This window comes from Centrocercus urophasianus, unplaced genomic scaffold, assembly GCF_019232065.1.
Source record: "Centrocercus urophasianus isolate 14NV4802_14NV808 unplaced genomic scaffold, USGS_Curo_1.0 seq_13, whole genome shotgun sequence".
Taxonomy (NCBI): Eukaryota; Metazoa; Chordata; class Aves; order Galliformes; family Phasianidae; genus Centrocercus; species Centrocercus urophasianus.
The window spans coordinates 54,775,239-54,798,298 of NW_024884475.1; the positions used below are offsets into that span (position 1 = coordinate 54,775,239).

General features: G+C 41.5%; 1 protein-coding gene across 1 annotated transcript in view; it reads left to right on the top strand.

Annotated features, from left to right (window-relative positions):
• The window catches only part of FRAS1 (Fraser extracellular matrix complex subunit 1), a 163,294-nt gene that overhangs the window by 110,249 nt on the left and 29,985 nt on the right, over positions 1-23,060 (top strand). The window contains exons 24-37 of the mRNA XM_042812477.1: positions 195-521; positions 4,613-4,763; positions 8,731-8,909; positions 10,910-11,026; positions 14,807-14,921; positions 15,406-15,543; positions 16,300-16,332; positions 17,073-17,144; positions 17,560-17,685; positions 18,503-18,750; positions 20,190-20,338; positions 20,739-20,901; positions 21,677-21,812; positions 22,798-22,988. Of these exons, the coding sequence (XP_042668411.1) occupies positions 195-521; positions 4,613-4,763; positions 8,731-8,909; positions 10,910-11,026; positions 14,807-14,921; positions 15,406-15,543; positions 16,300-16,332; positions 17,073-17,144; positions 17,560-17,685; positions 18,503-18,750; positions 20,190-20,338; positions 20,739-20,901; positions 21,677-21,812; positions 22,798-22,988 (2,145 nt within the window). The remainder of the gene's footprint in view (positions 1-194; positions 522-4,612; positions 4,764-8,730; positions 8,910-10,909; positions 11,027-14,806; positions 14,922-15,405; positions 15,544-16,299; positions 16,333-17,072; positions 17,145-17,559; positions 17,686-18,502; positions 18,751-20,189; positions 20,339-20,738; positions 20,902-21,676; positions 21,813-22,797; positions 22,989-23,060) is intronic.

The window sequence follows — 23,060 nt, forward strand, 5'->3', positions numbered from 1 at the left end:
GGTCTAAACTACTAGATATTATTAGATCTTCCTACTGGAGGGGGGGGAAATAGAGAGTGATCCTCTGAAAGCCTGCTATATCTCCGCAGCAGAGTCAAACCAAATTAATTTCTTTAAGCCCCGCATTTTTCTTTCCAGATTTGGCTAAATCACTAAGGTTTAGCAAACAGCTAAGAGCTGCTTTTGTGTTTCAGGCCCCTTATCTGCTGAGAAATGAGGCTCTCCTTGTCCACAGAGGGGAAATTGGAACTATAACAGACGTATTGCTTGATGTGAGAGATGGTGACAATCCTCAGGATGTCATGTTGATGGTTTTAGAGCCTCCACGTCATGGTCAGCTGATCAAACCTCCCAAGGACTCAGCTTCTTCAATCTACATGTTCCACCTCGATGACCTTGCTGGTGGACTGCTACGTTATGCTCATGATGGCTCTGACACCCAGGATGATGCAGTTCTTCTGCAAGTGAACGATGGGTACCACTTCCAGAACATCCTGTTCCACATTAAGATTACTCCCAAGGTACTTGCTGTGACATAAATCTTTGCAAGCAAATTAGCAATCTGGAGAAGTACTGCTAGATCCTTGAGATATTGCTAATCCCATGTCAGGCCGTGGTCAGAGACAGGAGAAAGGAGTGTGTTGATGAAGGTTTGCAGGAATTTGTGGTGGGAATGGTTCAGCTCAGGTTGTGCAGCTTCAAAAAATTCAGGTTTGCATTTCAGAGACTTAAATTTTTAAGTATATGTTCTGAAGTTGCAGGTGAGAGTTTTGTCTTGATAAGGGTGATAAGTTGGAGAACAAGTGGATGGAGAGAAAGAGGGCTGGTGAGATGGTCAAACTGCTCCTTGGGCTGAAGCAACGGGAACAATGAAGTTGCTACTAGGCTGGTAGAGAGAGGGTGTATCTTGGGTACTTTCGTGTCTCCCAGGGTCAGACTCCATTGAAATCTTTCATCTGATGCTTCTGTATGGTAAATTCCAGAATGATGGGGCATGGAGACCAATATTCAGTAATCATTAATCAGTACTTAGATTTTTGTTTCTTACTTTTATTGCAGTTCATAGGTATAAAAACAATTGTTTGTCTTCTGTATCTGGACATGAAGTGGCACACTATTAAATTTCACAGGGCTTACAGCAGTGAAATTTAGAAACAGAGGTGCTTCATCTGTCTGTTTTTGGAGGACCTAATCCCAGCCAACGAAACCATTTGTGTGATGGAGTCTTAAAACAAAATAAAGGTGCTGAAGTGCTTGCAAGCTTTTCAATTCTGGTATTGAGCTGAAATAAAACAGAAGGGGAAAAAAAAAACCAAAAAAAAAAAAAAAAAAAGCAAGAACTGAGTACTTTCTTATTCCTTAGTCAATATGGAACACTTTTCACAGTCTTCTTTATGTGTGGATCTGAGAATTACATAATCTTTATATGCTTCCGCTCTGTAAAAGGAATTTAAGAGGAAATTCTATTACCCTTCTTTTGCCCTCTGCTGTATTTGATGTCTTTTGCAGTGCTTTGGGCATCAAAATCTTGAGGAGAGTTTACAAGCCATACTTATGCCCATGTGTAGTTAGCACAGGGTAGGAGTGATCCCATTTGGACCCTGAGAGTGCTCCTAAATCTGAAATGTAGTAATTAATGGTAATTAGTGACATGATCTGCCTGCAAATTATAAGGGATTGCTTACGAGGCTGATACTGAGTTTTTAGAGTCACATAATAAGAGCAGCCTCACCTATGGCTTCTTTACCCTCATGTGGCCCTGAGCAGTCAAGATCAGAGGGACGATAAAATTCTTGGGCAGTGCTGTGTTGTTTGTAACTTTGTTATTTTATTTCCGATTGATTAAGCAGGCTCTTGTTGTAAGTGCCAGTGAGGGTGAATTGCTGGGTTACGATTTCTCCCATTAGCCAATTTTGTGCTCCCTTCTCTCTCATTGTCTTTCCAAGTCTTTACATGCAGTGTTTGACTACAGAGGGGAATGAAGGTGGTGGCAGAGGTGAGAGTGGAACAGCTTTTAGTATGAGGGTAGAGCTGGCAGACACCCAGCTTCTGCCTCATCCTAATTATCATCTTTGTGAAGTAGCCTTGGGAGCTGAATTGGATGCAGGGTTTCTTTCTGAAAATATTTAATTGAGACAAGCCTGCAAAAAGACCCTTTTTTCTTTCCTTGATTTACATCTAGAGATTGCTGAAAAGCCTGGTAGAACTCTGGCTGGAGGAGTGGGAGTTTAAGGTGTGGTTTTTAAACCAAGCTTCTTATCAAAGTACATGAAGCTTTTTATAATGTATTGCTGGATGATTTTATTTAATAAGTCCTGGTGTGAAAGGACATGTCTAAGGATTCCTATTTGGTAGGCTCAGATGGTATAATTTTCAGACATTAATCCACTGTGGTGAAAGTGTGAAAACATAAAAGCATGACATTACCTTCGAAGTATTATGAATTAGAGGGTTGTGTCTGTTCACAATGGGTGCCTAGTCTTCTGCAAGGTGTTTGGATGGTTTATTTCGTCCCTTTGGTTGGTAACAGCTTTCTTTTCACTATTTACTTCTGTTGAAACACTTAATTTGGCCTACTGCAGTCTGAATAGCCAGCCTCTGTTCTGAGAGCTCTTAATAATGACTTGCTCTGCTGTGTGTTTCTGTTGATGTTCTTTAACAATTACAGCTTCTGTGAAGTTAATTTGAGGCCTGCGGGTGCTCCATTTCTGGCAGAGAACCACCAGTGGTGCTCCCGTGGAGAATTGTGAGCCTGTGTCCTAGAAAATATGATCACAGGCTGTGTACTGTAAGTCAGATAAGGTCAGACCAACTCACATGTGATATGCCTATTTCTGTTGAGTATGGATGCCTTTTCTTCCTAAGAGGCTGGTGTGAATGGAGGAAAAGGACAAGAGATAGTTGCTTCTAGAATGTGTGTCATTCCATATTGAATGGGCAGATTGTTTCCATTCACTTCATAAAACCTGGGGTCTTGACAGTGTGCAAAATCTACTAGATCTTAGCTGCTTCTGCAGTTGCACTGCTAATTGCAGTCACTGCCAGCTGCAGTGGGTTAGTGTACACACCTGCAAAGACTGAACTCAAAGACTTGAGTAGTCCTTGGACCACTCTAAGAGTTTCAGGTAGGCAGTCTAAGTCATTTGCAGTGTGCTGCATCTTACCTTCACTGGAGGCAAGTAGCATGGTTCAGAAAGGATGTTGGCCTCTGCCAGCTCTCTGAAAGTGCTTTTCCTGAGCAGTGAGTTAATTCATACTCTTACTTAATTGTGTCCTAAGGCACCAGCAGAAAAAAAACCAACACTTAGATATGTTGACAGGGTTCTTTTGACTGGCACTAGGGCTGGCTTATTTTCAGTTGTTTTCTAAAAAGATAAAGCAGCCGTTATGCTACGAAGCTGTTGACTTGATACAATTCAGTATCATGTGGCATTTAAAAATTAATCCTTCAAAATAAGCACAAACTGAATGGGTGAAAAATGCTTGGCAGACAAATGTCAAAATGGAGCTGTGAAATTGTCCTTTAATGTTGTTATTTTTCAGATAGTTTTTTTTTTTAACCCTTTCAAGTGTCTCCATTGCAGTTCTGGAAGAAAATAATAGTGAGTTTTTCATCAGTTCTTTTGGGTCACGCATTATTGTGTGAGGCAGTGATGAGGAGGAAGATGGTAGCTTAAATGAAGCTATCAGATTTTGATAGATTATGCAGTTCAGCACAACTAGTTTCAAAGTGAATTATCAGAAATCAGGAGCAGAAGTCATGCTTCGAGTATGCAAGTGGGTTTATAAGAGCCATGGCACTGAAGTGGATACAGATTTTGGTGGCCTGTCCAACAGAGCATAAGCTAACAAAGTTATGTAGAGCTCCAAAGGGCTTTAATATAGCCTTTGAATGCCAGAGTAGGGGTTAGTGAAGTATGTCAGTCAGGAAACTATGACTGCATCCAGCCCTGACATACAGATTTGAAAAATGAAGGAACAAATACTGGATAAAAAATGATTTGGCAAAAAGCTGCGAGAATGATCCGCATTTTCTTTTAGAAAAACATGAGGTTGATTTTTTGAATCTGTTTTTTCTCGTGATAACAGGAATCCATGTGAGGATACGGAGGTGCCATAGAGAGATTTTTGTTTGTTCTATAAGCACGGTGTCTATTTTTAGAAATAAGGAGAGGTGAGAGAAGAAGTGGTCATTAAGGTGTCAGATACATTTCAAGTGCCCATTGGATACTAGACACGTTTTCCAATGATGTTGATAATGAATTTTCCACTGTGCCAAGGAGATAAATTCTGTCAAGATGTGTCAAAAGGAGAGAGAACAAGGGATGGCAGTGGGAGACAGAATTATGGAGGGAGGCTGAAATTGGGGAAGTCTAGTGTAGGATACAGGAAATAAAAAACGCTTTAGAGCAAGGTCAGTCTTGCAGGGTTAGAATTGGGTCCAAGGGATACAGGTGAAAAATGCACATCCTTTTCTTGAACGGACAACTAGCGTTGAATGTCTAAAAAGCTACAAAATAGTTGCTGTTCTTTTCACTTTCAGTCTGTTTCCATTAGCACAGTATTGGTGACATTCAGCTAAGTCTCTTTGCACTGTCCCCTTCACATGCAGAGTTACAGAAGCCCTCGGCTGGTGACAAATTCCCTGGTCTGGGTGCCCCAGGGAGGCATGCTGCAGATCTCCAAGACAATTCTGCACGCTGAGGTACCTGGAGCCCGTGACTCTGAGATAACCTACAACATCAAGGACCAGCCAAGACATGGTGAATTTCTTTGGAGTTTTATTGTCAAAAAGCAGCTGTAGAGTGTGTTGCTCTTCACCCTGCGTGTGTTTAAGTCTCCAATTGCTAAATAAAAGTACAGTGTTCTGGTTATTTGTGGGGAAAAGAATGTTCTTCACAGACATGCCAGAGTTGATTCTTCAGTGGCATTTTCCCAAAACCAGTTGCATTTGAGGGAATATTTCTTTGTAATACTATGCTGAAGAAGTGCCACTAACCTCTGTTTCCAGTTCAGATGCAGTGCAAAGTAGTGAAGCTCTATGATTCTGTCTAGTAACCTGCCTGTCTGCAACTGTGTTTCTCTAAGAGTAGTGAGATCTTGGTAAATTTAGATCCTTGTGAGAGCTGAGTCTCTCTCTCTCTCTCTCTGCCAGAAGAAAATATCCCATAACTAATGTCTAGATGAAGAGCAGCGTAAAGTAGTATCTATCTCTGGAAACAGTTGAGCAGAAGTTTACATTGAAGAATTAGAGAGCTCCCTAAACTCCACGACATCATTTAGATTAACTTCTACAGATGGAATACAGGTTATTGGCTCGAACACAAATTAGTGACATTTGCTTCCTTATGTAATTCCAGTCTCCAAATTCCTTGTGACAGGCTTTTGTCTCTCATATCTATGGGTAATGGCTTTCACGAGCATCCCCCTGCTTAGGACTACAGCTTTCAGAATATCCTCTGTACTCATGCTGAGGAGTGGGGAAGGTGCTAACACTTGTGAGTGAGATAGAAATTCAGAGAATCAGCGTGGAAAGGAGAAGGCGTCATATGCAGTGGAAAAGGAAATAGAAAAAGAGAAATGACATTTTCCCCATCAGTATCACTGTTTTCTTCAATAGGACCATGTCTGTAAGTTACACATGTTGTACTTTTATGAAATGCTATTGTTAACTTAAATCTGTTGAGCTGAATGAAATTAGAGGGTCACGTTAGCAATGTAAGTGCTGTGGTTTTACCTTTTGCTGTAAGGATAGGCTGGTTTCTTTAACAGCTGTCAGTGCCTGTTGGAGACATACGTTACGTTGGTTTGGGGTTTTTTTTTGGTTTGGTTTGGTTTTTTTGCAATTTAGAAGAGAAACAATTAATTTGTATTCTCTTCTGCTGCTGACATACTCTCATTTTTAATAAGCATTTACATGAAAACAAGAATTTTTCCCCGAGGAGTTTGTCTCCTGCTGCCTAACCATAACTAAAATTTATAATCTTGAGTTTGTATCACCATAATTATCTCTACTGTAATTAATTGCAGTAGTACAAATGAGTTTGTAGCTTCAAGTGAGGAATATGCAGTGGAAATTCATGATCTTCAAAGTTTCATATAAAATATTTCATAGAATGAGAGGAAAAAATCAGTGATGTAGAAAATGAATTATTAATTAAGGAAGGCTTGTCTATTTATCTTGGTATTTGACTAATAGAAAAAATATTCATAGAAAGTGTAGAAAATTTGGGATGTAAACCCACTTTAGAATTAACCTCTGTATTTCTGTAGACAACGGTATGGACAAAGAATGCTGCTTGTCCTTTATTTTGAGACCCTGAAACCCAACAGAAAGGATGTAATTGGGGAAGGAAGTTCCCTGTCCAGATCCCCCTCCATTTGCAGGGGTTGACTTGGTTCTCTACAGCTGCTTTTCAGGAAACAATTTTTTTTTTTTTTTTTTAAGGATCTTTTTAACAGATCTTTTTAAGGATCCCTTTATGCTGAACCTAATTTTGTCCGTAGAAATGGAACTGCTATCTTCTCTGTTCTCCCAGCACAGAGGATTCTTAATATAGCTCTGTGACTTGAAGAAAACAAAAAAAAAAACAACTCTCTTCTTAGGGCAGGTATTGTTAAACCATAAAGTTCTGTGTGTGGAATACATTCTTAGAGGATGGAATGGTTTTAAACTAAGACAGGGGAGGTTTAGGTTAGATACTGGGAGGAAGTTTTTCCACACAGAGGGTGGTGACACACTGGAACAGGTTGCCCGGGGAGGTTGTGGATGCCCCATCCTTGGAGGCATTCAAGGCCAGGCTGGATGTGGCTCTGGGCAGCCTGGTCTGGTGGTTGGTGACCCTGCACGTAGCAGGGGGTTGAAACTGGTTGTTCTTAGCAGTCCTTTTCAATCCTAGCCATCCTATGATTCTATGATATATTCCAAGAAATTGCCAGAGTATACACAAGCTGTACAATCCTGTGTGTAACCTATCAACAGATAACTTTCTGTTTAAAAATAGTTTGATTCCAGTGAAATGAAGTTCGTAAACAATGTAAGCAAACAACAGAGCTTTGCTTTCTGGTTGAATTAAATATTAATTTATAAGACACACAGGCATGCTTAAAGCTGCTGTATGTTCTGATTGTTTCTTCTCTTACTTTGGGAGGGGTGCACGACATGCAGGCCCTAACACCTTTGGTGATTTGATTAGCATCTCTAGAAATGGTACATTATATTCAGGGGTTGAGTTCCCATGCACCAAAAGCATCAGGGAAAATAGTTAGGACAGTGGATTTCACTAGGAAGGGAATATTAGCATAGGGTTTGATTATAAAATGGAAGTGTATTAATTCAGTTTGAATTTTTTTTTTACTGCTTTATATGAGAGTGGTTTTGGGAAATGAACTGAGAGAGCTTATGATGAGTGTTTTGCATAACAGAATGATTAAAGCTGTAAGGAGGGTGGAAGTGATTTATAATAAAGACAGCTTCTGAATTGGTAGCCGTGAGGGATGCTTTCTAAGATGAGTACAAAAGAACAATATTCAACTAACAAGTTATGCAAAGAGCAGATAAGTTATATATAACCAAGAATAGTAAAGACTGGGGAAACACACACTTTTTCATAGATTGAGCTAACTCCCTGACAATTAAGTTGTGTTGCAGTTCAGAACAATATGCAATTCATTTTGATCATAAAGCTTTTTGTCAGGTTTTTGTTTTGCTTATGTAAGTGGTTTGTAAAGGCATTCATGTTTTGTGTGGCTCAGTGAAACTGATGACCATGGTTTTCATGCTCATCTTCTGGCACGCAGCACTTTTGATTAATTGTATTTAAATAATGTTTTTAGATTGAAGTCGTTTGAATTTCAGTGGTGACATCAAAATCTTCGTAGGCATACATGAGGAAAGCTGATAAGTTGATAACCCATGGGATGTTCCCTCATCCTGCTCTCCTCTTACTTCTGTGGTGCCAGTGACCTTTAGCCCAGCTGAGAACCTGTTTCTCAATACAGAAATCAGAAATGAGCAGAATGTTAGGGAGACAAAAGTTGCACATCCTTTGGAGTAGGAGTTACACACCAGAGCATGCAGACTTTATCTACAGCCTATGATAGAGGTTTTTTTCACTCTGTTGGTTCAGGAGCTCTATAATTGAGTATTTCTATTCAGAGAAGTCTGTTGAGGATACTTTTTGGCATAATAAGTACCAAAAACAGCTAGAAAAAAAAAATCTGACCTTGAAAAAACTAGTATGCTGAATTCTGATACTTAAGTTGTATCCTTGAGGAGAAGATGGGTAGTGTGATGCAATGCTTTTTAACCCTGGTCATGTCTTGCTTGTCTTGTCCCTTCACAGGAGCTCCAAGAAGTATTTTTCTGCTTAGTTTATCAGGCAGACAGATCTCAAGGTTGACGTGTGTTGGTCATTTAGCAGAAATACACATAGGAAGTGTGAACTTGCAGATCCTGTACTTTGCTTGGCCGTGTATTTCTCCTGTGTCACTGCACAAACTGTTTAACCTGCCCTTTGCTAAGACAGTAAATAAAATTTCCTTGTGTAACCACAAAGGTTCATTGGTGATTTTTTTTATGTGCTTTACTGCAGTATCTTTTCATCAGTCTAGATGGAAAAAAATGTGGAGTTGGTGGGCATTTGTCTTCAGATGCTTGTTGATTGGTGAAAAGGCATCATCTTGTTTACTCATGAGTTGTGCCCTGATTGTTCATCTTTGTTTTCCCAGGTGAAGTGGTGCTTCTGGTCCCAATGCCAGCAGATGGCCCAGCGGAGTCATGGCAGCTTTTGCCTGATGGAAGAGCAGCCTCACCTACAACCTCTTTTACCCAGCAGGACATCAACAATGGCATTGTGTGGTACAGGCACTCTGGAACTCAAGTAGAGAGTGACTCCTTTCAGTTCCAGGTACTTCTTGTCTTATTCACAGAGAATTTCTGTGGGCATTTTCATGCTTACATACAGACTTAGGTGTATGTAGGTGTGTGGTGTTAGTGAATGAATGTGCATGAGTTTATGTACCAGGGTGGATACACTTCATTATTGTATTCCCATCCTTCTTTGTAATGTGATGTCCCCCATCCCTCAGCTTTCTTTGAGATGAGGCTAATCCCATAGGAGGAGGGAAAAGCAGGGATGTGGTTTCGTATGGCCACGTGTTTGGCTGTTCTTGGGATCCTTTGACTGGGTAACAAATCTGCATGAGGACATGCTTGCAGAAGTCCTCTGGCCCATGCTCTCCTAGGGTATTCCTGAAGTCCAGACCTTTGTGAAAAGGCTTCTGCATGCAGGGTATCTTACTGTAGCTCATATCTTGGCGGTTTTTATGCTGGGCTATTTGTCTGTCAAGCAGTAGGTTTGACTCCTTGGTACCGTATGGTAATTACAGCACCCTTTCCTAAAACCCATAATATTTGCTCTGGGTGCAGAGTATGACTGTTTTTGGTTTTGGTTTTTTTTTTTTTTTTTAATGTTTGTTTTGTAAGTTCAAAACCCAGCAACCGTCCTGATTTCTTCAGTGCTTCAGTTAATCGTTAATTTTTGCCCTACAGTAATTCCTCTTGCAAGCAAACAAAAAGATACCAATATTCTCCAGCAGATGTAACAATAAACTAAGTCCCACCTCCCCTCAGTTTTAATGGCCAAAAAAATCTTCAAATTGGTCCTTTCTGTTTGTGTGGAACATTTAACAATATCCCAGCAAACGTGAACACTTGTGAAAAACACTGCGTACATCTGGTTTAAAACTCAGAAGGTGTTACTGTAGCACTGGAGAAGCAATTAAGGTAATTTCTAAAGTAATTAACATAAGTGATAATGAGGAATTTGTGAGTGTCGATGTTGAACAATCTAATCTGTAGTTTAATTGCCATGTTCTTCTTACAGAGTATGCATTTTGCATGAGCTAAATGTTTGATTTTTAGTGTCTTGAAATGGTAGCATTAATTGTACATACTGCCATACTAAGTAAGAAAGGAAGCTGTGGTTACCTGGGTGACATCAGGAGACGGTAACACATCTGAGCCTTCAGCTATGGGTTGGGACAGCTCAGATGAAGCTGATGTGCAGTTTTCATCAGTATTTTGATAGCTGATGTTCAGATGACAGCAACTCAGAAGAGTTCCAGCAAATGGTTAAACTGACTGTGTTTAAGTCAGCAGAGCATTTTCAAGCATTTTCTTGAAATTGTGAGCTGAGGTGTTATTCTGACTCACAGAGGGCTCTGAAATCAAGTGTAGGCTTCCATACCTGCTGACAGATAGAACTGTAACTGAGGCACTTGCCTCCCAGGGTTGCTGTGACAGGGTTTTGGTTCTTTGAATTTTTACAAATGCAGTATGATTTGCTTCGTATGTTGTCACTGTGAGTTTGTTATGGTAAGTTAGGTGCAGTTGGCTTAATTTTGGTGTTGAAGTAGCGTGTGAAAAATCTTTATGGGTCCTTCTGAAACATGAGCACAGACTGTCGTGGAAGATGTTGGGATCACAGGGAGTCACTGTCAAGGCGGTACCATTGTTGGAAAACCAGCACAGTGGGTTGTCATTTTGGGGATGGGAAGATGGTTTAAAAGTGTGTTATGTTTGTTTTTTGTTCTCATGATGAAGAGTTCCACTAAAATATACAGCCAGCTGAAGTAAAATCTGGCAAAATGGAAGTGTCCAGCACAGGCAGTAATGAGCGAGTGGGGGGTAGAGAACTGGTGAACAGACTGTAGAGGCAATAATGGAGAAACTGATTCTTATTTAATAGCCTTAGTTTCCTGCAGCACTGGGTTGGTACACCCTGGAGCAATTTCTGTCTTTGTCTTCTTAGATCTGCAGGAGAGGAGAAGAAAATTAAGAAACTTATGTGGAAGTGTCCTCCATGTCCTCTGACAGGTTTCCATTCATCTGATCTTCTTTTTGCAGGTGTCCAGCTCTGCCAGTCCACAAGGCAGCTTGGAAAGCCACATGTTCAATGTTGCTGTGCTCCCACAGACACCCAGAGCACCTCAGCTTTCCCTTGGCTCCTCTTTGCACATGGCTGTAAGTGTCTGACACCACTGACTGCTGTTTTCCATGTTCACTGCTGCAGTGCAAAGTGACAAAAGCCTTGCATCAAGCGGTGGCTGCTGAATGTTGGTTCTTGCATTTGCTATTGTCCACACTATTGTGCTCAATTCGAACACCTAAATCCAAGGGATCAGACGCACAGACCACATAGATAACTAGGGTGGAAACGGGAGGAAAACAAACAAACAAAAAACTAGATAGGCTAAAAGTAGAAATGGTTGGGGGGGGGGAAAAAAAAAACACAACAAAAAGCAAGTTGAGAAACTCAGTGTTAGAAGCAATGAATTTATAAACTTGAAAGGAGAGGGAAAAGAGAAAATATTTTAAATATTTTTATTGAATTCTTAGTATTTTCAAAATACCATTTCCTGAGAAGCCTTTAGGAGTAGCAAGAGTGAAGAAGCTGTGGTTTAGAGAGACTGCAATGAGTAGATCTTGCCAGTAATTCCACTGCAAATTTACTTACCCTCCTACACCAGAAAGTTTTCATTTATTGTTACAATGTTAGGAACACAGATTATAATGCATTTGGAAACTATTCAGGCAAGCCTTGGTGCATCTACATGCATGGACTGAACTACCTTGTCTTGGAGCTTTGACTCAAGGAATAACCATTTTGGTAACAACATTGCCTGTAACTTAGTTGTTTCCCTGATTGTGTTCAAAGTCTAGAGTTGGTTTTGTGAACCCTCCTACTTCAGCGCATGCCTTCTAGACAAGCCCCGTCATGTACGTGGGAGAAGTCTAGCTTTCCTTTTTCTGCTGTATAAGGAGGGATTCTGGGTGCCTGGGCTGGAGGAGAGTATGGGGCTTTGCCGGAAAAGACCAAAGGAAGCAATGGGAGTGGAGTTAGTCAAAATTCCATGACACACGGGCCTTGTCAGCGTTTAAAATAGTGTTGACCTTTCACAGGCACTAATAAAACATGTTCAGATTGCTACTTGGAGCAATAGCCTGCAATGTGTCTTTCTTCTCTTGACTTTTTGTTGTTGCCATTACTGGTAAAATTGATGGGAGAGGTGTCTGACTAAGCCATGCTGCACTGGATTTTATAGCTAATTACACACCACAAAATTCAATAGTGCCATAAAACACATTTTACAGAGGGACGCCTCACAACCTGCAAGCCCTACCTGTGGGAGAGACAAATAGGCCTTAGAGGCAACTATGAAGAAACTATAATCTTAAATCTTTTCATCGTAAAATTGCACTTCCTTGCATCAGCATGATTGAGTTCTGTTCATTCATCTTCAAACTCCTTTCGCTGAAGAGCAAGCACAAAATGTTAAGTCTTCTCATACCTGTAAACCTTGTCTCTTTGAGTGTCCTTCCAAGAAAGGTGGAAGAAAATTTGATGACACTTTGGTAGTTGAACTGGGCAAACATCTATACTACTTTTTCACTCGTGTTACCTGTTTGCAGTACACTGATACCATTAATAACAGGAGCCTGAGCTACATGCACACCAGCTCAATGCAAACAGAAATTGGGTTTGTGAAGGAGACATTTTTTCTAAGCATCTGAAAAGGAAGGTTCTTGCTTCCTGAGGTGGCATGAATTGCTGTTACACTGTAGTTACATTGGAGCCTGGAGTTTTTGCACAGAGGCTGTATATAGCCATGTTGAAAGAAACCTCACACCTTCAGTACTGTGTTCAGTTTTGGGCCCCTCACTACAGGAAAGATGTTGAGGTCGTGGAGCATGTCCAGAGAAGGGCAATGAAACTGGTGAGGGGTCTGGAGCACAAGTCTTACGAGGAGCGGTTGAGGGAGCTGGGATTGTTCAGTCTGGAGAAGAGGAGGCTCAGAGGAGACTTCATTGCACTGTACAACTTCCTGAAGGGAGGCTGTGATGGAGAGGGATTTGGCCTCTTCTCCCAGGCAACAAGCAGGACACGGGGTAATGGCCACAAGTTGTATCAGAGGTTTAGGTTGGACATAAGGAAGAACTATTTCTCTCAAGAGAGTGGTCAGGCACTGGAATGCCCTGCCCAGGGAGGTGGTGGAGTTGCTGTCCCTGGCAGTGTTCAAGTGGCATCTGGATGATGTGCTGCATGACGTGGTTTAGTGCTTATGGTGGCAATGGTGAGGAGGAGATGGTTGGACTGGATGATCTTATAGGTAGTTTCCAACCTTGTGATTCTATGATTCTATGATATCACAAATAAACTTCATGGCTCTTGGTTCCAGCTGTATATGCGACTGTTTCACATCTGAGATGGATTGTCAACTTTTATTTGATGCTTCCCAACAGACATTCATAGGTTAGGCTGTGGTTTCTCTTCTGATGTGTTTGCATGAAACTACTGAAGAGAAATGAACTGTAGATTTGGTGACATTTGTGATGTTTTGATCTGTTGCTAAGGAACCCTGCCTTCCTTCAGTGTCCAGACTGGGTCTCAAGGGTCTTAGAATCATAGAATGAAAGGTTGGAAGGTACCTCAAAGATCATCTAGGTCCAGCTTCCCTGCCACGGGCCATATTGGCAGCCAGTAGATCAGACTGCCTGGGAATCTGTCAAGCTTGGCCTTGAACATTTCCAGGTATGGGGCATCCACAGCTTCTCTGGGCAGCCTGGGTTGCAGGATGAGACATAGGTTTGACAGGGTGGACTTAAAGGCATGAAAGTGCTGGGATTCAATGAGCTGCACATGATGTGGTGGGTGGAAACCTGTAATTTGTTCCTGAACCTGATCATCTGATGTTCCAACAGAGGTGAATTAATTGTACTTTCCCTAATTTGGCTTGTACTCCCCATATTATGTTAGTGATTATGAAATGAGCTAGTTATTTTTCATACTCAGCTGGACTTCATTAATTTGATGATTTCTCATGGCCATTATTTCTGCAGGGTTAAGGTTCATAAATTCATGCAAGTTAACTGCCTTTGACCACTGACGTCTAATCGTACAACACCATAATTCTTGTAACACACTGCCCACCCTTGACTAATGATGATCTTATAATGGAAAGATCAGGGCATTTTTAGACAGGCTTAAAACAAAAAGGAAAGCTTCGATTCCTCTGTATTTGAATGGAAATGACTGAAACATTTTCAAGATTTCTTTTAAGAGCAAATCCAGTCCAGCCACATTAGATGGGACTGGAAGAGTAGGTAGGTAGTGAATTATACTTTTGTCCAGGGAGTGTTTGATCAAAGCAGATTTTTTTTTTTATCTGTTCTTGGTTCCTGTAGACAGAAAAATGAAGCTTCTCTACCTGAGGTAGTCCAACATCTGCAGGAGACAGATTGTACTAAAAATGCTGCCCCTCTCATGGTCAATCTCAAAGTGGGGGCAAGATCACGGTAACAGGAAGGAGGAGGCATTTGATTCTTATTTTTCCAAAGTTATAAGCCCTTCCTAATTCCCCAGTAAGGACTTACTGGGGGTAGGCCTGTGTAGTGACATCTTCTGTTGAGCATAATAGTACTCAGCTTCTGTGTTACATGTTCAATTTGGATTTTAGATGAGCTGAAAATGAGTTTAGATGTCCCTAAAAGCAAATTTGACTACTGTTAAGCTTTATTTTCGTCTGTAATTTCATCCCAATTAGTTCCTATTCTGTAGAAGTTTGAGAAACTTGGTAAGGGTTCAGCTCATCTGTTTTTCATCAGTTTTATGTCTAAGAGGCAGACCTTTACATTCAAAGTCTATCTTATCTTTTATTGCAAAGCGAATTCTTTCTTGTTGTATTTTTGTCTGTCTTTCCATGTCTCTTGTGTTGATGCTCTTGCTCTAATGTGTTTATTGAGGTTCTGGAGGACCGCGTGACGGTGATTGAGCCCCATCACCTCTCCTTTGTGGACCCAGAGATACCCAGTGAGAAAATCCTGTTCAGTGTGACTGTCCCTCTCCTTCCTGGCCAAGGCAAGTGTACCTGTTCAGAACATGGCAGCTTGAATTAATTGGTATGCTTCTTTGAGCAAATTTTATGGTTTTTTTTTTTACTGTATATTGTTCTGTGAAAGCATCTGCTAAACTATTTGCCCCCCTTCATTAGCATTCTATCATCTTGTTTCTTTGGCTTATTTAGGAGTATGCTGCAGTGCACAGATATTTTTCTTATGATTGACTGGAAGGCATTGCATGTTGCACTGTGGCTTTCTGCTTCTAGCCTCTTTAGTGAGAGGTTTTTGAAGAAAAAAGCAAGTGAAGAATTTGTTTTAAGTTACTGTCCTGTGTTGCTCTGTAGAACCCATACTGGGTGCAGTTTCAAACATCTGACTCATTTGGCAACAGCTGAAGGTATAAAAAGAAATACTTGGGAAGATAAAAAGAAGCCATCCTCTGTGGTGTATTGTTTTAAAAATAAATGGGTTCCTTCTCTTAATACTGAACTCTGTTTCTGTAGGTATTGTGGAGCATAGAGACAGGCCTCTCTCCCCAGTCAGGTATTTTACTCAAGCAGATATAAACCATGGCAAGATTGCTTATCGTCCACCAACTGCAGCTCCACACTTGAGAGAGATTATTGCATTCTCATTTGCAGGTAAGGAGCTGACTGTTCTATGCAGTGCCAAGTCGGAGTGCTGGTTCTCCTCCAGTTCTGGAATGATCTTGGGGCTACTCATTGAATAATACAAAGGATGTGGAAATCTGCCCTGGGGAATGCTTCAGAAGTTCACTCAATTCTTGAAATGAGTTTTTGCCTCTTGTTCAGTATATTAGCTTTCAGTGAATTATTGGGGTATGACTGTGTTCTCTGCTGCATTTAGTGTTGACACTCATACTGGATGTGGCAGTGGTCAAACTGTCGATCTGGTGCCCTGTGGTTAGGAACTGTTGCCCTTCTCATGCTTGAGTACTGGCTCCAGCAGTCTTTGGATTCAGACAAGAACTGATGAGTGTAAACTGAATCAATTTAGCCAGAACATTAGATTTCTGCCATCAGGAGGATAACAGTCAGGAGCAAGATGTAGAGGAGGAAAAACAGGAAAAACTTCAAACATGTTGGACCAGTTGGTGTATGGGATTATGTGATGAAATGACAGTACATGGTAGATGCAGTTCTATACATTGCCATGCCCTCTGCTGACACCCAGAGGAGTTTCACAGACTGGAGGAGAGCAGTGTGTTTTTTCTCACTGGAAAGAAAGTGCAGAAAAGAGTGCTTTCCTTATTAAGGAGAGTGTCCAGTCTGGTTGAACGTCTGCACTTGCTTTCTCCAAAAGCTGTCCAAATCCACGTCAGTATGAACTGTCCTCTGCTAACTACAATTACTCTGTGCTTGTATTTATCCCATCAGGTCTCCCAGAGTCAGTGAACTTCCGATTTACAGGTATGCAAACCATTTGCTGTTTCTTGGCCAAAGTTTTCCTTCTTGTGCCCTTCACACTGCCTGTTACTCCTTGGCCTTTCTGAGGGCACCCGGTAGGAACTTCTGGAAATACATGTGCCCAAGGAATGTTCGTTCCCTCTGTCCCAGCAGTGTTTTATACAATTTAAGATGCAGTTCAGTAGGCACACCTTTTTTCCAGTAGTTTCCTGGAATGTGTCACAAATGCATGTTCATTCCTGTTTTCCCTCTACCTGAACAGGGACATCAGTGTTTCAATTTGTTGGATTTTGTTTTTTGTTTTATTTTGTTTATGGGTTTTTTTTCGTTGTTGTTTTTTAAATATACCATGGAAATATTTCCACCATTGAATTGCTAGTAATTAGCTGCTTCTTACTTACGTAATATGTTTCCCTTTCCATGTACTATCTAGCACAGGTATGCAAAGTGATCCACCTGCAAGACTTACAGGTACACTTTGTAGATAAATGGAAAATAGTATGCATGCAAACATGCTCTGATTTTTACAAGTTATACTTTTTGTGCTAGAAAATGAGTTAGGGACAAAGGTAAATACCTCCAGATAGGTGTGAGTTGTGTGTTTACATCCACACAGATCTGTAGATTTGTGAATCCCTGAAAGCACATCCCTATGCTCAGTTGTTGTTTTTGTCTGTGTCTAGTGTCAGGTGGAGAGCACACAACCCCAGAGATGGTGTTTGTCATTCACTTGCTCTCTGCAGAGCAGCAGCCTCCAGTCTTCCAGATCGCAGCTCCTTTCCTGGAGGTCAGCCAGGGGGGCAAGGCCACCATCGGTGAGTAGACTGAAAGGATGGGGCAGCAGAGTTTTTTCATGTGAGCCACTTCCTGGTGGTGTCAGGATGCTTGCTGGGGGTTTCATAAATATCCCCCTAATATGTGGACATATGCACATCTCTCTCAAAAACTGGAGATTTAATGTAACTGTCATACTAGAAATACTGTGAGTCACTGACAGTAAGTTCTCTGAATCAATATCCGATCCAAACGTTACCAGGGGACTAATTATTTACATGAAGGTAGCAAGCCCTTGGGCTAGGGATGCTCCAGAATTATTTGACTTTTCAGGTACTGACTAAATTAAAGATTTTTGGCTCCATTCAAAAAAACAGATGACAAAAATTTAGGGACTTTACCAGAGCAGAGTGTAAGTAAGGATGCTGAAGCCTCTGTTCTATGTGTCTGGCACAGGGATCCAGTTGGCTGTGAGCGACACAGATACAGCTCCTGAGGGCCTCTTCTTTGAGCTGGTGAAACCTCCCCATCATGGCATCGTGCTCAAGCATGGTGCAGGTGTGCAGGAGCACATGAGAGCAGGTGAGTTGAGCAGAAATCTTCTTCAGCACAGGGGAGGGAGTGCCCACTCACATCCAGCTTCTACCTATCTATTAACTGGTTTAGTTGGATAGGAGGAGACAGATGCCTCTAACAGATGCAGCCGCAGCCACAAATGTGTTGAATTCTTTGACTGAAAGAGTGTGACTTCAGGAGAGAGTACATGAAAGATCATTTCCTGTCTGTTGTTTAGATCCTGGCTGAGATAGTGAATTTCTGTAACACACATATGGGCTGGTGGGCAGTCACTCTATTGTGATAAGAATATCAGCTGCTAATCAGAAGAAACCTTTTGCTCTACGTGGTAAATTACGTGTGAAATAATACTTAGTGAACATTTCTGCTGAGGTCGGCATAATCTGTGGTGATGCAGCAGTCAAAACCTTCTGTGGAGTTTTCCTGTTGATTTTGATGGCAACAGTTTCCGGTGTATGATCAGATGAGCAAATATTGTCTGTAAGAGAGTAGTGCAAACAGATGTGGAGAGGGAAGCCTTATCTAGTTATGACAGGCCTGAGTTCACAAAGCACCTGGGAAGAAAGGAGGATCTGTGCATTTCCAGAGAATTGTCTCTGTGAAGAGTCACTGTGTCTATAAAACATACAAGGTTACAGCTTTTCCTTTGCCCTACACATGTATTACTTTCTTAAAAATGTCTTCATAACTCACAGCTCTGTAGGGATGGTATTAAATGCCAGGTAAGTGTGATTAAATCTTTTGCTAAATTGGGGCCTTAGGCCATTTGAACTGGATTGGTGCATTAGCAGTTTTCCTGACTTCTGTATTTCTTTCTGGGAAGGTGACACCTTCACCTATGAAGATGTGACTCGAAATGCTCTGCAGTACGTGCATGATGGTTCAGCAGCAGCAGAAGACAGCATGGAAATCTCTGTCACCGATGGCGTCACCACAGTGACCACAGTGCTGAGGGTGGAAGTGTCCCTGTTGGACAACAGCGGTCCACAGCTGGCTCCAGGCTGCCTCTTGGCAATCACTGTGGCTAGTAAAAGCTCTGCAACTCTCTCTCGATTGCACCTTGCTTATACTGTAAGCTTTTGTCTATTTCTGAATCTGATGAATGTTGCCAACATCCCATGCCTAATCCTCACACAAACCCTTTGCCACCCACACCTCTTTGCCATTAGTGTGGATTCTTGGCAAAGAGCTCAGCTTTTGACTGTGTCCTGCCAAAAAGGGGACAATAGACTCTTTCTTCCAGCAGGGTTTTAAGGCTATCCCTGCTTCCCTGAAACTGCTATGCTGAGAACTGAGTTAATCCCAGATTTTTGTATCAAACAGACTCCCTAACAACACGTGTATTTTCATGACAATTTCTTCCTCCTCACACAATTGTGAAATTGTTTGGTTCTTTTCTTCACAAGCTTCAGGGGTTGTTGGTTTGGGGTTGTTTTTTTTTTTGAGCAAATCAAGATTCTGTGCTTCCTGGTGTAGCTTTGAGTTTATTCCAGTGTTTGTGTTCTTGTATGCGTTGTCCTGCTGGCAAAATTCAGAGAAAGGTGTTCTCCCAGTTGATTTAGCAGCACAGACACTGGCAGTGGATTTCAGGTGTGCAGGTATGCTCCTTTTAGAGAGGAGGTTGGAGAGATTGCAGTGCACATGTGAGTCTGGAGAGACCTACGGTGCTGGCTGTCAGAGAGATGGTTAGGAAACTGCAGAGTGAGGTAGAATAACAAGGCAGGCAAATGTTTTTTTCCAAAGGATCTGCCTGGATAAAAGTCAGGGACCTGTCCCATTCTCCTTATGAAGAAGAAGGTTGACAAGGGAGCTGTTCAGGTTTAATGTGAAGAACACAACAGTCACAGAAAAGAGGATTTATTTCCTGATCTGTATCCTGAGAATATGATTTCTGCCTTGGGTCTTATCTTTCTGGCAACCAAGAAAGGCTTTTATTAGAAAGATGACATATGAGTCATTATGTCACAGAAGTGATTGTACCTAATGAAGTTTAAAAGGGCCAGGAACAACTTCTCGCTTAATATGAAACAGGCTTTTGAAGCATTGCTCCACACCACTTTTACTAAGAACTGAACAAGAGAGTGCCTCTGAAGCATTAATGGGCAACAGTTACTCCCTCTGCTGGGTGTCTTTTTGGCTCATTTTTTCTGGAGTTGGGAAAAGCGTATTACATAAATGACCCAGTCCTCTGGGAGTGTAAAGTAATTTGAAAATAGAAGTGCCAGTTTTATCTCTGGGAATTTGTTGGCGTAATACAAAGACAGAAAGAGAACCTCTCTGAGCTGAGAGAAAAGGAAAATACATTTTGTAGCAGGTACTGGGAATGTCCACCTAATTGACTTTTCTCATCATTAGAGCTTCATTCATTGTTCATCAGCTGAGGGTCTGACCCTGTTGGTTTGATATATTCCCCTAAAACAATATTTTCTTCATCCTTCCAGTTTCAATGGATGGAAGCAAACACTAATCTGTTTTTTGGTTTTTTTTTTTAATTTTTCCTTCATGTTTAGGACAACAATTCTCCTGACTCAGAGATAAGAATCCAGTTAATATCTCTGCCCACATACGGCACCCTCTTACGGACGTCTGGCTCTCATGATGAAGAGCTTTCTAGGGTTTATAACTTCACCATGGAAGACATCAACAACCAGAGGATCAGGTGTCAAATAGCTGTTCTTCTAAGTCATACTAGTTAACAGCTCGGTGGGCTTTCCACAGGGAACTCGGGACTGTATTACAGTGGTGAAATGTTTCCAAGATAGTATTTTCTTGGCAATTGTAACCTGTGAGACTGTAAATAGAGCATTTTCTTTGTACAGAATTAGGGTTTTACACATATCTGAAAGGTAGTTGGTTGAAATTATGAGAATTTTTTTCTGTGCAATGTCATGGTGATACTTTAGGTGGACAGTGTAAAAGGAGTGATTTCAAAGAGTTCAGGAAATGGCTGGGTTTGGGAACTGAAATACCGCTTCTCTTCCAAGAGATGTGCTTGGATGAGGTGCTTTGACCCAGCTGTCAGCGAGACTCTCTGACACAGCTTGTGTTTTGTCTTGCAGTTACGCGACTGTGTTTGAGACGAGCAATCAGCCAGTTACGGATGTCTTTCACTTCTCTGTTTTTGATGCTGATAATAACCGGCTTGATAGGCAGATGTTTACCATCACCATCACGTCCGCCCTGGCAGTACCATCACTCATTGTGTTTGCTGACCATATCACTGTAAGTGGCTGCCCAACTGATTGGAAACAATTATAAGAATGTCTTACACATGGGGAATCAGATACTTTTTCTGGACTGAGGGCAAATCACTGCAGTAGCATGGTGTTACACGTGCAATCTTGTGAGTGCAGAGGGTTAAGAAATTACTTGGAGCCCAGAGGAGACTGAATGTACTGTTGCATCCCTGAACCTCATCTGCTTACTTCTATTCTAGTCAGGAGCTAGGTTTGTCCTAGGATGTCCCATTGGTATCAGTAGAACAAGTCAAATTTACCTTGTTTAGTATTTGGTCCCTTATTTCACCAGCTTATATGTAAAAGATGAGCAGAAGATGAAAGAGTCTGAAAACATCTGGTGTTTTGGACAGATACCTGGCATTTCAGACTCATTATCAAAGCCTTTTGAAGTCATCTCCCTCTTTTGTAGCTTGGAGTTCAACCTCCCTTGCTTTCAAAAGATTCTTCTCAACAAAAAAAGCAGATTTTGCCTTCTAAGAGGTCAGCATGACTCTGCCAGTCCTTTTTTTTTCCCTTGATAAAGCATTCACAGGCTTCTCTTGCGGGCCAGGCAGGTTTTGTTTTTATCATCCTGCCTCACCTCCCAGCTGATCTCACGGTGAACAGATCTGAGGGAGGATGGGACAGGACTTAAGAGAAATGAGCACTGTGAGGACCAGGAAATTCTTCTACATGGGGTGGTGATACACTTGTTCAGTCATGACTCATCCATTGCTGTGTGCGTGGGCTGTACTTTGTCATACACTTTTGTTTTCCAGGTGGATGAGGGGGGCAGGGTCCCACTTCTGGCTCATCACCACTTAGCTGCTGATTATGATACTGCTGCCAAGGAAAACCTGAGGGTCACAGTTATCACTCTACCTATGTATGGCTACATTGAAAACACTAAGACAGGTAAAGTGCCTGGCTCTCTCTTCTTCCTCCTGGCTACTGAAAGGAAACATAGAAATTGCAGATTCTAGTTTACCTTATCATAGTTCCTCTGTGCAGTGGTCAGCATTGTGAGATAAACTGTCTCTGGAGAGCATTAGTTTCTAATTCTCGTTTGGAAGCTGTTCCAAGCTGTGATACTGGAGCATTAAGAGCTTTTTTCAAACATTCTGTTTTCATCATGCTTTATTCTGACTGCCCTTGTTCTACGGAACAAATTCTGCTGAATTCTCTGAATGTTACAGTGAGCTTGAAGGATGGGAGTGCTGTGGAATAGCATCTTGGGTAACACACTTTTATGTCATTGTAATTCCAAGAATAAGTAGAATCTATGCTGGACTGTCTGGAGTTATTCATCCAGGAGGACTGTCTGCTTAGTTACACCCATAGGTGATCCTAGCAGCAATAACATAAATCATTTTACTCAAATCACAGCTTCCCTTGGTAAAATATCATCATGGGCTGGTAGTGTCACAGCTTGTTGCAGCAGGTACTGCCCTTCTTCTGGAGTACATGGTTTGCTAACCACCACACGTCATTCCTCCTAATAGTTCCCAGCTCTTGCCATCTAGGTAATGGAGAGCCTCCATCCTTGAATGGGCCACAACTGGTTGGTTTTCTTGGGGATGAGACTATTGCAAGGTGCAGTTTGATACAGTGATTGTACCGATGCCAGATGGCACATTAGCCATTGTCTCATCACTGAAGAATGTTGTAATTCTCAGATGTGGGCTTGCTTTTACTGTGGATAGAACTGCAGCTTTCTTGATGCCTGCTCTAATGCAGCAGATGTCACTTTCTACAAAGGTCACAAGATGACAAAAGCCATGCTCTAGGAATGAATATCTTGCATCCTTCAGTGTGTCATTCCTCTCTTAATCCTGCTGCTTCTATTCTTCGTTTATCGGTGACTTGAACATTTTTTTACCAGAAGCATTCTGTTTTGCAGGTGAGAGTTTTGGACCGCAGAGTGCTGTTACCACAGATGCATCCTTCTCCATTCAAGATGTTCTAGAGAACAGCATTTACTACTTTCAGAGCGTCCACGAAAGCATTGAGCCAACAAGTGATGTTTTCAGCTTTTACGTGAGCGATGGCTTCAGCCAGTCTGAGGTGCACAGCATCAACATCACTATTCAGGTACGCCTGTGCTTTCTGGCTTCAAGAACACTCTCTTTTCACATAGACACTTGACTTTTTGAAGTACAGCTC